Source organism: Sinocyclocheilus anshuiensis, unplaced genomic scaffold (genome assembly GCF_001515605.1).
Source record: "Sinocyclocheilus anshuiensis isolate Anshui unplaced genomic scaffold, SAMN03320099.WGS_v1.1 scaffold300, whole genome shotgun sequence".
NCBI classification, from domain to species: Eukaryota; Metazoa; Chordata; class Actinopteri; order Cypriniformes; family Cyprinidae; genus Sinocyclocheilus; species Sinocyclocheilus anshuiensis.
Genome location: NW_015557379.1, coordinates 1,682,136 through 1,698,229, shown reverse-complemented (window position 1 = coordinate 1,698,229; position 16,094 = coordinate 1,682,136). Strand labels below are relative to the sequence as shown.

General features: G+C 36.5%; 1 protein-coding gene across 2 annotated transcripts in view; it reads left to right on the top strand.

The window, feature by feature from the left end:
* The window catches only part of LOC107679146 (pre-mRNA-splicing factor syf2-like), a 10,220-nt gene extending 4,589 nt beyond the window's left edge, over positions 1-5,631 (top strand). The window contains exons 1-6 of one of the 2 annotated variants that reach the window (XM_016474606.1): positions 1,070-1,139; positions 1,308-1,433; positions 2,357-2,474; positions 2,751-2,841; positions 4,207-4,305; positions 5,243-5,631. In XM_016474606.1, coding sequence (XP_016330092.1) covers positions 1,128-1,139; positions 1,308-1,433; positions 2,357-2,474; positions 2,751-2,841; positions 4,207-4,305; positions 5,243-5,408 — 612 coding nt within the window. In that variant the 5' untranslated portion in view covers positions 1,070-1,127 and the 3' untranslated portion in view covers positions 5,409-5,631. Of the gene's footprint in view, positions 1-1,069; positions 1,140-1,307; positions 1,434-2,356; positions 2,475-2,750; positions 2,842-4,206; positions 4,306-5,242 lie in introns of those variants that run through there. The other variant, XM_016474605.1, reaches the window with a different exon arrangement.
* Positions 5,632-16,094: the final 10,463 nt, after the last annotated feature.

Sequence of the window (16,094 nt, the reverse complement as noted above, 5' to 3'; positions counted from 1 at the left end):
TTTTTGCACCCTCAGATTCCAGATTTTCAAATAGTTGTATCTCAGCCAAATATTGTCCTGTCCTAACAAATCATACATCAATAGAAAGCTTATGATGTCAATGATAATTGACCCTTATGACTGGTTTTGTGCTCCAGGGTCACATTTATTGAAACTAGGGCTGCACGATAAATCGCATGCGATATTTAAAGCGCATCTTATGAGTAAAGCCGGTTCTGTAATCAGCGGTAAATCTCCATCACCTGGGCTTTCACATTGAGCAGCATTAACTACACAGAGCCGTTGTTCACAGGCAAGCTGCGCAAAACCACGTTCATATTCGCGCGATTTTTTGCGCAGCTCGTCGGTGAACAACGGCTCTGTGTAGTTAATGCTGCTCAATGTGAAAGCACGCAGGTGATGGAGATTTACCGCTGATTACAGAACCGGCTTTCTGACAAGATGCGCATTAAATATCGCATGCGATTTATCGTGCAGCCCTAATTGAAACTAATGCCCTGGTATTAACATCTATCCTAAGCGATGTGATTTGTCCAGATGTCCTGGTTTTGGCTTCGTTTTCATATGGACATGCTCTTTACAGTCCTCATACATTATATGCATTTGTATTTACATTGCTTTCACTGTCCTCTGTAGATCGCACTTTCTCACAATCACCACGATTGGTTGGTTATGTACAGTGAAGCATGCTATTGGTCAGATTACTCTTAAGTCATTACCTTCAGCAAGAATGAAAACAATAGGAAAACAAAGCCAAAACCCAGACATTTCAGGCGATTTAGAAAACCTGGCCAGGACATATCTGGGGGAAAAAAGAGGATGTATCACAAATGGTATGATGAGATCAGCTTTTCCACCTGGTAGCAACATTCATCTCCTGTGGCCACTTGTGTTTGGATTTTAAGACAAGACCGTACAAGCAAACCATTGTTTTTTTTTTTTGTTTTTACATTTATTAAAGGGATTGCCCCTTGAGATGATCCATCTCATTTTCAAGGGGGTCCCTCAATGACATTTGCAGACATTTTTTTTATTTTTTATTCATACACTGCTCAAATTTGAGATTTTGGGCTGCCATTTTGGGCTTTACCCTACTCCCCTGTGGTATCTTGCCTTAAGAGGAAGGCATGACACTTGTGGTGAGCCATGTGTTGAATTCTTGACATACGTCATGTTAAAGGAGCTTTAGTGTAGTTGGTGTAGACTTGAAGCAAACTCTGTGCTGACATTGCAAGCCATTGACACACAGCACAACAGAATCTGCTCTATTAACATGTGTATGAAATGTGATTGCGTTCTGTTGATAGAATGAGGCTCGTAAGCTGAATCATCAGGAGGTGGTGGAGGAGGACAAGAGGCTGAAGCTGCCGTCAAACTGGGAGGCCAAGAAAGCCCGTCTGGAGTATGAACTCATGGTGGACCAAAAGAAGAAGGTACAGTATCAGGTTTTAAGCCTGTCGTTTCTACTCCACCAAACAGAGTTGCAAAAATAATAACACAAACACTACATGCTGTTTGTGAATGGTCACACATAGTGACCAAACTCACAAAGCTGGTTAAGTTTTAATAGTCATGTTTTGTATTAGATTTACATGTTTTCTGATGTTTTAAGATGAAAAAGTTGATAAATTATATGCTCTATCTCTCTCTGTAAGCACTTTCTGATATTATAGTTGTTTAACTATTTAAAGAATCTAAATTCAGTCCCCAAAGATCCAAAAGTAGATGTATTTTGATTGTCTGATCATTTCAAGTATTAAAAAACACATTTTTAACACACATGCAAACCAGTTAAAAAAGTTTTGAATTTTAAATCTGAATAAGTGAATTTCGAATACATTTTGTGTAAAATGAGTGTTAATATGTTTACATTTGTTTTTTCTTTTCAGCACATACACAACTGTTCAAATGTTTGGTGTCAGAAAAAGTCAGCTAGAATAACTGTTTTATAATTGAATATATTTTACAATGTAATCTATTCCTGTGATGCAAAGCTGAGTTTTCAGCATTGTTTGTTGTTAAAATAGTTGTGCTGCTTGTATTTTTGGAAACCTTTTTTTTTTTTCAGGATTCAGGAACAGCATTTATGTGAAATGGCTATTATTTCCAAAATTATAAATGTCTGTCGCTTTTGATCAATTTAGTGCATCTTTGCTGAATAAAAGTATTAATTTTAATAAAAAACTCTTACTGAGCCCAACCCTTTAAACTCTAGTGTATTTGCTGTCATTTGGCCTCTCTGCTCTCTATGTGCCAGTATCGGTCATTAAAAGCCCCGTATCAATCAAGCACTCATTCTGATTATGTGGCGTGTGAGGAGGAGTATGTAAAGCTGTGAATTGTGTTTGTTTGTCAGGAGTGTGCGGAGCAAGGTGAGGACTACGACCGTGTAAAGCTCCTGGAGATCAGCGCTGAAGATGCAGAGAGATGGGAGAGAAAGAAAAAGAAGAAAAACCCAGATCCAGGATTCTCAGGTATGAAATGCTCGTCAGGTTAATGAGGAGCCTCACTGATTGGCTGAGAGTGAGCGGGAATGTGGCTGCCATGTGTGATGCTAAACATGTGAAAATGAAAACATGCAGAGCTTGTGTTTCACGCCTGGTTATCATTGGTTCTGGTAATTATTATCATTTTCCTTCTGCTTCTCCCTGTAAGAGCCCCTTTCCCCTCTCAGACCCCCACAGCTGGATGTGTGTTTGTATTCATCTCTCTCTGTGTGTGTGTGTGTGTGTGTGTGTGTGTGTGTGTAGGCTACGCTGAGGCCCAGCTGAGACAGTACCAGAGACTGACGAAGCAGATCAAGCCAGATATGGAGAACTATGAGAGACAGAGAGAGGAGTGGTGAGACTTTATTTATACTCATTCTACTTCAGACACGCTAGTGGAGCTGGCTGTTTTTAATACAAGACTATGGACTGATAATGGAAACAGCCACCAACAGTAGTTCCTGCCTGAGCAATGACTTTTTATTCTGTCATATGAAGATTTTCTGTCTCATAGTATAAATGGCGATTATAACGTTCCTAGTGAAGATATATATTCAAAGGGAAAATGAAAATAGAGACCAATTTTGGTCCCCAATGGTAATTTTTGAATTTGAGACAATGATGTTTGAACAAGTATTGTGTAAAATAAGCATTCATTTCATTTCCTATTTTCTGCACATGTTTTCTGTTACAATCTCTTGTTTACCAAGGCTACATTTCTTTAATCAAAAATACAGTAATATTGTGAAATATTATTGTAATTTTAAAATAACTTAATCTATCATTTATTCCTGTGAAGCAAAGCTGAATTTTCAACATCATTACTGCAGTCTTCAGTGTCACATGATCCTTCAGAAATCATTCAGATATGCTGATTTGCTGCTCAAGAAACATTTCTTATCATTATCAATGTTGAAAACAGTTGTGCTGCTTAATATTCTAGTTAAAACTGTAATTTTTTTCAGGATTCTTTAATGAATAGAGAGTTCAAGAGAGCAGCATTTATTTAATCAAATTAATGCATCCTTGATGAATAAAAGTATTAATGTTTTAAATGTATTAAATCTTACTGAACCTAAACTTTTGAACAATAGTGTACATAAAATAAACACAAAATGTAACAAAATTGATCCATCTATCTGTAAGGCATATAAAGCTTCACACTCCCAAAAAAACAAAACAAATGTTTTTCAAAACTCTTGAACAAGTTTTTGTCAAGCCAACATTGTTTCACTTAAACTTCATGCCTTAAAGGTTTAAAATGACAGTTGAAGTTCCTTCAAAATTCACATTAGAACTGGAATTCTGCATCCTGTTTGCAGCCTCAAATTCATTCCGAAACATTTCTTATTATTATCAATTTTGAAAATATTTGTGGAAAGACCTTGATACTTTTTTAGGATTCTTTGATAAATAGAAAGTTCAAAAAAACAGCATTCGTTTGAAATAGAAACAACAATAGTAACAAATATTAACAACAAGCTTTTGAGCTTTTAAGATATTTTCTGTGATTGTGTGAAATTGCTGTTGTAAATAACTAGAAAAATAACAAAGTGCTGTAACAGGAAAAACTATTTGCTTCACAAATCAGTGTTTTTATGATTATGATATGAAATAAAGCCTAAATGAAGCGCAAAAGTCCAATCGTATTGCTGTTCTACTTGTGTAATGATAAAGAAATGAAACCCTGATGATTTGCACGTGTCTCTTTTGCTCCTAGTGGAGAAGATTTCCACCCCACCTCCAACAGTCTGATTCACGGCACTCACGTCCCGTCTAAGGAGAGCATCGACCGCATGGTGGACAATGTGGAGAAACAGTAAGAATCTGTGTTTGTGTTCATGGCACGCTGCAGGGAATCTGTTAGATTTCAGATCTTACACACTGCAGAATCACCTGGTGAGCAGATCTAATCGCACACCTCAGCGTTCCTCCATCAGAGTTCGTGCAGATCGCGGCTCTTTTGAATGTGATGTTGCAGCCAATTTCAGAGCGCTCTGAGAGCACGGCCTCCTGTGTTTGTTCCTCGCTCCAGATGTGTTTGTGCTGTTGCGTGCCTGTCGCACATGGATGTGTGCGCCGGCGAGGGTTTGTTTATGCGCAAGACAGCATTCTTCTATTTTGGAGGAGCTGCTTTTAGCTTCTGAGAGACATTAGACAGGGCTATGGCTGCCAGATCGTGACGCACAAACACGCTTTGAAGATTTTTGAAGAACCGTCTGTGTGTATGTGGGGGGCATGCGAGTCTCTTTGATGGACTTTGAAAACTGACATTGTCTGTTGAAGCATCAAACTGGGAAATGAATGGCTGAGGAGTACAGCTGGGTGATATAGCTGATGTGAGGATTTTAATGTGCTGCTTTTGGCCATTATGTTTCCTAAAGTTTGTCATTTTAGTATAATTTATAATTTTTATAAATTATTAGAAATAACTTTTATATTTTCAATTTTAGTTTCAGTAATTTTTTTTAGTTTGTCATTTTATTAGCTTTGTTTTTTATTTTAATAAAATTAAATAAAAATAAATTATATAAATAATAAATATAGCCTTAATCTACTTTATTTCGGTTGATAAAATAAATATAGCCTTAATCTACTTTATTTCGGTTGATAAAATCTTCTTTTTTTTTCTTGTTCATTTAGTGAAAAACTATTTCCAGGATTATTTTTAACTAGGTTTTACTGTGTTTTATTTCTTGCATTAAACATTCTTTCTTGCATGTGTAATCTCCATAAATGTCTCCTTGTGTGTTTAGGATTGAAAAACGCTCTAAATACAGTCGCCGCAGGGCCTACAACGATGACGCTGACATCGATTATATCAACGAGAGAAATGCTAAATTCAACAAGAAGGCTGAACGTTTCTACGGCAAATACACTGCAGAGATCAAACAGAACCTGGAGAGAGGAACAGCCGTGTAACTATGGAGACTGTTACTATGGATACCCCCCCCCCATTCGCCAAGCAGTAAGAAATCATGTACAAATATTTTTAAGAAATGCTCCTTTGAGATTCTTCTTCTCTGTAGTGGTCTTGTGAATTATTTTTATTTTTCTCTTTACAAATTGAATCTTTTTATTTCAGGGAAAAATATTTGCCTGCAGTGTCAATGTTTTACTTTGTAAATCCATTCATTTCCTCAGCAGTTGACTTCATCAACTTCAATAAAAAAAACATTTATATGAAAAACAGTTGACTTCATGGTGCCTTATGATGTAGTCTAAGCAAGATTATGCCACAGCATTGGTGAATTGTTGATTCTGGTTGGTTAACAGATGTGACTGGAAAGTGTTTTGTTGTTGTTAACGCAAAATCAGATTTAAAATGAAAAACATTTTTATTTCCAAGATGGTATCTGGACAGCACTCTCATGCAAAGTAATGGTCATGTGAAAACATACTGTTTGTGATGAAACAATGCCTCAAAGTTTAACTTATTGGTTACAGTTTTAATCACAGTACTTGGCAGTTTACAGTACATACTGTATGGTATTTAGTTAGTAGTAATAGTAGACAATAGTTTAGTTTATATACTGCAAGGTTATGAAGTAGTAGACTTGAAGGCATTAGAGTTCAGAGAATGTTAACCAAAACTATTAAAAACTGTTTTTAATAATGAAAATAAAGCTAAAATAAAATATAAATAATACACTGTAAAAAAATGGTGTAGTACTGAGAAATAAATTTCACAAATAATAAAGAAATGACAAGTAACATTAAATTAACTAAAATTTTGAAGTAGATGAAAGACATGAAAATGGAAATGATTAAGATACTAAAATTACTACAACAAAAAGTGAAACAAAAATGTAAGCAATATAGATCATAAATAAAAATAAATAAATAATAAAAATAAATAAAATTAAAAACACTAATAAAACGAAACTAAAGCATATAAAAACACTTTATTACTAAAAATTATTACTGAAATTTAAATTGAAAACAAAATATAAAAGCTAATGCAAAATATTATTAAATACTATAATAGTTTACAAGTAATACCAAAAACAAAAAACACTGTGCCATGCTCTTTCTGAAGTAGTTATGGTGGCTAATTCTACTGTGCATTTTAGAGGTGAAAAGTTGTGTTAAAAATGAGCACATTCATGTGTCAGCTATGTATGAATTGAAAGTAATTGACTCCAGACAGTTTTATTTAGCATTATTGGAATATAATTGAACACCTGAGGTGTAATAGCCACATTTACCGCCTTTATTATAGCATATATTGAGAAGATGACGCGTGATTAAGCGACTGCATCAGTGAGTGTGAGAACTCAACGTGATCGTTTTATCTTTTGCATCTGCGTCTGCCAAATGCATAAATGTAAATAATTTAAACAAAATGGTTCATCAGATGTGCAGATTGATTCATTCATCAAGACCTCATAAATGAGACCCTGTTTAAATCTACAAGCTAATATCATCTTTTGAGGACTACAGAAGCCCATTTCCGCCATGCAATAAAAAATAATAAAAGTAAAATTTGAATAAAGGTAATTCTGAGTTTTTATCCCACAATTCAGACTGTCTCGCAATTCTGAGTTTATCCCAATTCTGAGATATAAATAGAAAATTGCTAGATAAAAAGTTGCAATTGTTTTTTGGAATTCTGCCTTTTTTCTCTGAATTCTGTTTACATCTCACAATTCTGTCTCTTGTTGCCACCACAAAATACAAAAGTAAAAATGCACCTGCAACTTTTTCTCACAATTCTTATTATTCCATTCTTTATATTTTTTTAGTTTATCTCTCGCAGTTCTGCATTTTGTATTGTAATTCTGAGTATATCTCTCACATTTCTGACAATTTTTTCTCAGAATTGCAAGAATAAATTGTGAATTGTGAGATAAAAAGTCGCAGTTACCTTTTTACATTTTTTTATCCCATTCCAGAAACAAGCTTCTATAGAGGCCTGTATAGGACTGAACGTGTATCAGAGATCTCTGGCATCTGCATAAATGAATATGTTATGAATTATCCTGGTGGGGGGAGCAGGGGTAATTGGCTTTGGGCGGCTGCTTTCAAAGCTCGGTGTGTTGAGAATTAGAGCCATGCCGTGTTTATGATTTCCTGCTTTTGTTCTCAGTGGCAGTATTGGCTGCGGGTGATTAGACAGAGGGGGCCACACAAATCAAACCCTTTGATATCTGAGCTGCTCATTGGGAAACTTTGACTTCATATAGAGCCCTTTTTTTAAATATGGAGAAATAAGGCTTCCATTGGAAGCTGAAGAATGCCATTCAACAGTTTCTCCTCTAATCCACGTGCCACAATCCAGTAGAACCACAGTCGTGAATGAAACACTGCTGGAGGTGTTTTTACTACCTCAGAGTGACAAACATCTGTCATGTCTGACTGGTGCCTGCTTATGATCCCATTGGCCATTTAAATAACTGGAAGGACGTCTTGATCTGTTTATTAGCAGATGAGGATTCCTGGAGAATTGTGTTGCTTAACCGGCTTTGCTGTCTCTCTGTTTTTGCTTATCTTGGATATGAAGCCAAATATAATTTCCTGGTTCAAGAAACACATGTATATTTAGCATACTGCTTATACAATATCTGTGATATGCAATATGTATGAAGATGTACTACTTTTTAAATGTATGGCATCAGTAAGATTTTTCATGTCTTCTGCTCACCAAGGCTGCATTTGTTTGATCAAAAACAGTAATATTGTGAAATATGATTACAATTAAAAGAACTGTTTTAATTTTGCTTGCTGTTTTTAAAGTGTAATCCTGATTATCTTTCAGAAATCATTCTAATGTTCTGATTTGCTGCTCAATATACATTTATAATTCTTATCAGTGTTGAAAACATTTTTGTTCTCTTGCAAAAGTATTGCGTTCTCCTGAGAAATGTTGTGTTCTCTCGCAAAAGTATTGCATTCTCCCCAAAGTATTGTGGACTCCTAAGAAATGTTGCATTCTCTCACAAAAGTATTGCATTTTCCTGAAAAACTTTGTGTTCTTGTGCAAAAGTATTGCATTATACCTAAGAAATATTGCATTCTCTCAGAAAAGTTTTCATTCTCTTGCAAAAGTATTGCTTTCTTCTGAGAAAATTTGCAAAAGTATTATGATCTCCTGCAAAACTTTGCGTTCTCTTGCAAAAGTATTGCATTCTCCCGAAAAACTTTGCGTTCTTTTGCAAAAGGTATTGCATTCTCCCAATAAACTTCGTGATCTCTTGCAGAAGTATTGCATTCTCCTGCAAAACTTTGCGTTCTTTTGCAAAAGTATTGCGATCTCCAAAGAAACTTTGCATTCTCTTGCAAAAGTATTGCATTCTCCTAAAAACTTTGTTCTTTCGCAAAAGTATTGCATTCTCCTGTGAAACTTTGCGTTCTTTCACAAAAGCGTTGCGTTCTCCCGAGAAACTTTGCGTTCTTTCACAAAAGTATTGCGTTCTCCTGAGAAACTTTGCATTCTTTCGCAAAAGTATTCCATTCTCCCAAAAAGCTTTGCATTCTCTCACAAAAGTATTGCGATCTCCCGGGAAACTTTGCATTCTCTTGCAAAAGTATTGCATTCTCCCGATAAACTTTACCTTCTCTTGCAAAAGTATTGCATTCTCCCGATAGACTTTGCCTTCTCTTGCAAAAGTATTGCATTCTCCCGATAAACTTTGCCTTCTCTTGCAAAAGTATTGCATTCTCCTGATAAACTTTGCCTTCTCTTGCAAAAGTATTGCATTCTCCCGATAAACTTTGCCTTCTCTTGCAAAAGTATTGCATTCTCCTGATAAACTTTGCCTTCTCTTGCAAAAGTATTGCATTCTCCCGATAAACTTTGCCTTCTCTTGCAAAAGTATTGCATTCTCCTGATAAACTTTGCCTTCTCTTGCAAAAGTATTGCATTCTCCCGATAAACTTTGCTTTCTCTTGCAAAAGTAGGCTATTCCATTCTCCTGTGAAACTTTGCATTCTTTTGCAAAAGTAGGCTATTGCATTCTCCTGTGAAACTTTGCATTCTTTCGCAAAAGTATTGCATTCTCCCAAAAAGCTTTGCATTCTCTCACAAAAGTATTGCAGTCTCCTGGGAAACTTTGCATTCTCTTGAGAAAGTATTGCTTTCTCCTGAAAAGCTTTGCGTTCTCTCGCAAAAGTGTTGCAATCTCCTGGAAAACTTTGCATTCTCTTGAGAAAGTATTGCTTTCTCCTGAAAAGCTTTGCGTTCTCTCGCAAAAGTGTTGCAATCTCCTGGAAAACTTTGCATTCTCTTGAGAAAGTATTGCTTTCTCCTGAAAAGCTTTGTGTTCTCTCGCAAATGTATTGCTATCTCCTGAGAAACTTTGCATTCGCTTGCAAAAGTATTGCATTCTCCCGATAAATTTTGCGTTCTCTTGTATTGCATTCTCCTGTGAAACTTTGCATTCTCTCGCAAAAGTATTGCATTCTTTCAAAAAGCTTTGCATTCTCTCACGAAAGTATTGCTTTCTCCTGAAAAGCTTTGCATTCTCTCTCAAAAGTATTGCGATCTCCCGAGAAACTTTGCATTCTCTTGCAGAAGAATTGCATTCTCCCGAGAAACTTTGCATACTCTTTCAAAAGTATTGCATTCTCCCGAGAAACTTCGCATTCTCTTGCAAAAGTATTGCATTCTCCTGATAAACTTCGCATTCTCTCACAAAGGTATTGCTTTCTCCTGAAAAGCTTTGCATTCTCTCACAAAAGTATTGCTATCTCTGGGGAAACTTTGTATTCTCTTGCAAAAGTGTTACATTCTCCTGAGAAACTTTGCATAGTCTGGCGAAAGTATGAGATGGTCCTCACTGCAGAACACAAGATCCAGGGGGTGTGGTTGGATCCAGATCCAACTCCTCCCACCTTACATATACCTAAACCTATACCCATCTGATCCCTATGATCCCTAAACCCACCCATCTCCACCCCTAAACCTACCAATCTCCACCCCCTAGATGTAACGCCCCCTGGATCTTGTGTTCTGCAGTGAGGGGCTACTGGAAAGTATTGCATTCTCCTGAGAAACTTTGCATTTTCTCACAAAAGTATTGCATTCTCCTGAGAAACTTTGCGTTTTCTCAAAGTATTGCATTCTCCCAAGAAACTTTGCGATGTCTAACAAAAGTATTGCGGGCTCTGTAGGTTTGAGACTGTGGACTGATTAGTCATATTACCTTTACAGCTCACGTGATTGGTTCACAAATTCCCGCTCTGTAATTCTCCAGGTATTATATACTGCATAGTCCTTCTTGGTTGCACTTCTTTTATAGTGCCATTACAGTTTCATAAAAGCATAAATCAAATTATTCTTTTAAGCGAAACGCAGATGAGACAGATGCGATTATTTCAGTAGTTTTCAGACCTGTCTGTGTGCTGAAGATCGATGGATATTGAATGAGCTTCATTTGCAGACTTCTGTGATAGTGATAGATGTTTTGAGAGAGAATCCGGACGTAGGCGCCGCGAGATTACACTCATGTGATGAGCGCAAATAACCGCCTGGCATCCGTGGCATCACAGAAAGCGAATTAAACATCAAATACAGTTCGCCTGCGAGGGCTTACATGTACCATTTTCTCAAACTCAAATGAAAAGGCGTCTTGTGTGTGGCGAACAATGGCTTTCTTTATCTGCATCTTTATACACTTTTTTTTTTTTCCCCAACTGTATTTCTCTGAGTTCATCAGGATTCCTCTGTGGCTTTGCCAGGGCTTTCCAGACTCAAGGCCCGTGGTGTTTCCCTTTGGCAAACTGCAAGTGCGCATCAGCCTGTAGTGAGGAATAGCAGAACATGTGTGAATAGAAAAGAGATACAGACCTTGATCTGAAAGTGTGTGTGTGTGTGCGTGCGCATCTTTGATATTAGTGCATCTCTTATCAAGTGATCCATATCCAAAATGACCGTGTCCATCCCTGAGGCCGGGACATCTGATCTGTGATCAGGAACAGCTGTAGGATCGTCGGCACAGCTGACAGTACAGAGGTGAATAAACCTTATGCTAGATTACATCATCTGGCAAATGCCAATTCTGCTTTGAAAATCTGATTAAGTTTGACGTTAAAGTGTGTAATTGTTTTGATGTTAAAATACTTTCTTCTATAACAGTTTAATTTACAGTGACAGCTTTAAATAAGCCATTTGTAGATTGTAGATGTGATTTCCACAAACACTGTGGTGCTATCAACACACTGATCAGTCTGTTTGATCATAAGGTACTACAGACCTCATTGACAGAGACGCTTTGCACAAGCCAGTCAATTCCTGATTCAATCAATTCTCACCCTCCATACCTTATCACACAGAAATACATCATATTAGGGATTGTAATACATAGAAGAAATACATCACACTATAAAATGTCTTAAAGGTCTTTCTATAATGTCTTCAAATGTTTAGTAAGTTAGCACTAACTAAATAGTTGACAACCTAGCAATACCGATATCCAGCGACACTTAATTTCAAGTTATGGCTGATAACCAATAAATGGCTGATATTGAAATTGTATGTCACAATAAATTAAAAATAAAATTAATCATAATAGACAAAAACATTATGGATATGACAATATAATTTTAAGAGTGTTATTGAAGTGTTTTTAAGTTCACTATTAGCCTATATATGGATTTATTACACACTATCGTTTGAGATGTTTGGGGTCAGTAAGGTTTTTATTAAAGAAATTAATATTTTTATTCAGTAAGGATGTATTCAATTGATAAAAAGTGACTGAACAGACATTTATAATGTTACAAAAGGTTTTGATTTTAAATAAATGTTGTTTTTTATTTCTATTCATCAAAGAATCCTAAACATTTTCCACAGAAATATTTTAGCAACTGTTTTCAATACTAATAATAATATCAAATGCTTATTGAGCTGAAAATTAGCATATTAGATTGATTTCTAAAGGATCATATGATTCTGAATACAGGAGTAATGATGCTGAAACCTGTGTTAGATGATGGCAAAGATAATCTAAATGTTAAAATAGTGCACGTTCAATATATATCCAGTATATCAATATATCCAGTATAAACCAGTACAATGAATTCAAAACAATTTCTAATATTGGCCGAAGAAAAAAAATATATTATGTGCATCTCTAAATATTAGGCCTATTTTAGTTTATAACTGTAATGTATTCAGTCTGAAATGAGTTCACAAACCACTTTACATCTGTGCTACAATGTGTTTTCCAGCGAAACAGGGCATTTGAAGGAAAAAGAAGTAACTTGGGACTTGATTGTATCCATTAGGCATTGATTGGATTGGGAAAAGTGACCATTACATCAGAATGAATTCAGGTGGTTGGATGAAAGTACGGTGGCCGAGAAGTGCAAAGCAAATCGCAATTCTGAAAACAAAATAACAAATTATAAACGCAAATGCAAGTCTAAAAAACAAAATAATAATTCAGAAAGCACAACAACAATTCAGAAAACATTATAACAAGTCAGAACAACAATGACAAATTCGAAAACAAAATAACAAGTCAGAAAACACAACGACAAATCAGACAAACCGGAAGAGGTAGGTATAGTTTGAGACAGCGCCATTGGTTTGGGATTACTCACCGCTGACTGGACGAGACATCTGTCAATCAACGTATACAGGGAAGAACCAGCCGAAGAACAGCAGAGTCGCGGAAGAAAGTTCGGAGATGGTATTAAAGTAGCTCAGTTTAAATGTATTGTATGAATTGCCCTTACTATGGAATTAAAAATACGGAGTGCATATTTACATTTAGTTAAAAGTGGCTGTAAAACATCAGCTCCAGTGGTGCAGATGGATAAGCGCGTGTAGTTGGCTTTTTGACGTGGTCGACCTTCCCAAACCAATGGCGCTGTCTCAAACTATACCTACCTTTTCCGGTTTGTCTGATTTGTCGTTGTGTTTTCTGACTTGTTAATTTGTTTTCAGATTTGTCTTTGTGTTTTCTGACTTGTTATTTTGTTTTTCGAATTTGTCATTGTGTTTTCTGACTTGTTATAATGTTTTCTGAATTGTTGTTGTGTTTTCTGAATTGTTATTTTGTTTTTTAGACTTGCATTTGCGTTTGTAATTTGTTATTTTGTTTTCAGAATTGTGATTTATTTAGCACTTCTCGGCCACCGTATGAAAGGGACTGAAATTAAGAGGTAAGGAAAAGTAATTTCAGCAAGTAACATTTGGATAAAAATAAATGAAGACAAACATCTTTTAGTTGAGAATAACGTGCACTGATGAATTGTGCACAATGAAATGCATTAAAAAAGTTAAATTAACTTTTATGTTGACTCTAAATGGTTCCCACATGGCCCTCAACTATTCCCAAGCAGTCTGTTTTCTGTTATTTGCATATATATTGGCTAGACACCTGTGGAACGCCGTGTAATAGTGAATGTCTGAGAGATGCTTCATTCCGATCTTATCAACAAGCAGCAAAAACAAAAGACACAGATCCTTCAGAACGATAATGTCTCTTCCTGTGCTCCAAAACAAGCTTCATCAGATTCTGCGGTGAGTTGCACAACACTGATTTCGCTTTATTCGTGCACAAACAAATGTCACATAATCACCGCCAGTGAGTTTATGAAATGTTTTATATTCTCTTCATTAAGGGTGGAGAGTAAACAGTCATGCTCATATAAACTGGTCACAGCTAGAGACCAGAAGAGACTTGAAGGTGGGCTAATGTGTAACCTCTATCATCAACACATTGTTGATGCATCTCTTTAGGCACTAGATAAAAGGTGTGTGATATTTCCAATTCTCCATTTTTCTTCCAAGCTATGACAATTGCACAAAAATCATCACGGTGCCATTTGGAGTCAAGAGCGAACACGTTGAAAAGAGCAGCACAACATAGACATTTTGGCACAAGCTCTTAGAATACAGGCTTAAAACACACAGAGAGGTGGTGGGGGAGAAACAAAGACTTTGACTTGGGCCCGTGCCAAACCAGCCTTCATGCTGAATACAACTAGTGGATCATTTACAGAAGTCTTATTACACAATAATTTATCAGACTAAAATCATTAATTTAAACCACCAATCACCTGAGGGAATCGTGCGGGTGGGAATGAGTGAGAAAACATTCCAGTTCATTAACTATGTTGAGAAGGACTATTGCTCAGTCTCAAGACAACATGTCGGCGCACATCAAATGCTGCTCCATTCGTGCCAGTGAATGACAGTTTGATTGAATGACTTGATTTGTCAGTTTAAGAATAAAAACAACAGGCCACTGTTTTCTGTGCTACTAGTGTCACCAAGCGGTGACTGTTTTCAGTTTGTCAAAAGTTGCTGTTGTGTTGGGATGTACAACTCTAGAGGACTGTTCACTCCAGGTTATCATAATTCTAACCCCTGCTTTACCCCCAGGTAAAGGTGCGTTTTCACACTTGTAATTTAAATGCAGGATTAGCACCATTTTTACAGCGTTAACCCTGCATTGCAGTGCCAAAAGTGCAGTGTGAAATGATGCTTTCTAATAGAACTTAATCAGGCGTAGACGCCATATTTAATTTAACACGGATGAAAATGAGGCTGTGAGGAATTGATTTAGTCTTTACAATGGTACTGTGGCACGGTATATAACGGTGCTATATTGTGTTTTTTTTTAGTTTTTTTTACAAATCACGACTTTCAAAACTGTTTTATAAAGTTTTTGTCTACTTAATGTTTTTTTCTTCAGAAAATCGTTGTCAACAGAACAGTCGGTATACTGTTCAACAACAGTACAATCCATCGAACACAGTCCCTCGCAATCTCCTTTTCGTTCCTGTCAAAAATTAAATATAGCGCTACACTGACATTACAGTTACAGGCTTACAACCAATCATCAACAGTTGTTTCAGCGTTTGAAATGTAAAATGTTGTCGTGAATTCTAGAAGAGACTGTTTTAATCTTACTTTTAAAGTCCACCGATATGGTCGCACGATTCAGGAAAATATTACAATGGCCGTAGCTGTATCCTTTCTAGCCACAACCCTGGCCAACACATAGTCTAATTACTGTTTGCATTACTGGGTAGGTTTAGGGTTGGGGTAGGCGTAGACGTAGACGTTAATGAAACATAATTTGACGGGTAGCATTTTTCGTTGTCAAACTGTACTACCTACTGTTTTAATGGGAGGTAGCAAAATCTGACAGGGCACAAATCAACAGAAAACCGCAATGCTAAAGCAGTTATGCTGGGTACACACCACAAGATAATCGGGCTGATTTTGGTCCGATTTATCCCCTTTCCGACAATCCTAGGTAATGTCCCGATTATCTATGGAATTATTTTTGTGTCAATAAAACTGAACGCAACTTTTCCAGAAACTATCAAAAATATGCCATTACAAAAGAAGAAAAACACAATGAAAATGAAAAAATGAACTCAGTCGCACAAATTGAACATGCTCTTCAAATATGCTTCATTCTTTGTTAATGATTTTCAAAGATTCGTTTTCGCGAATCGTGGATTCTGAATGTGTTGCTACCGATTTCGTTTACGCTTCGCAAATTTTCGTTTACGGTTTTGACACAAACCTCTCGTGGGGGCGGGCTTAACAGCGATCTACTCTGATTGGCTAGAGAGCTTTTGATGGACAGCTGCTCTCTGACCTGGAAGTACAGACGTCACTCAGAGTCGCGCATATTGGAAAGC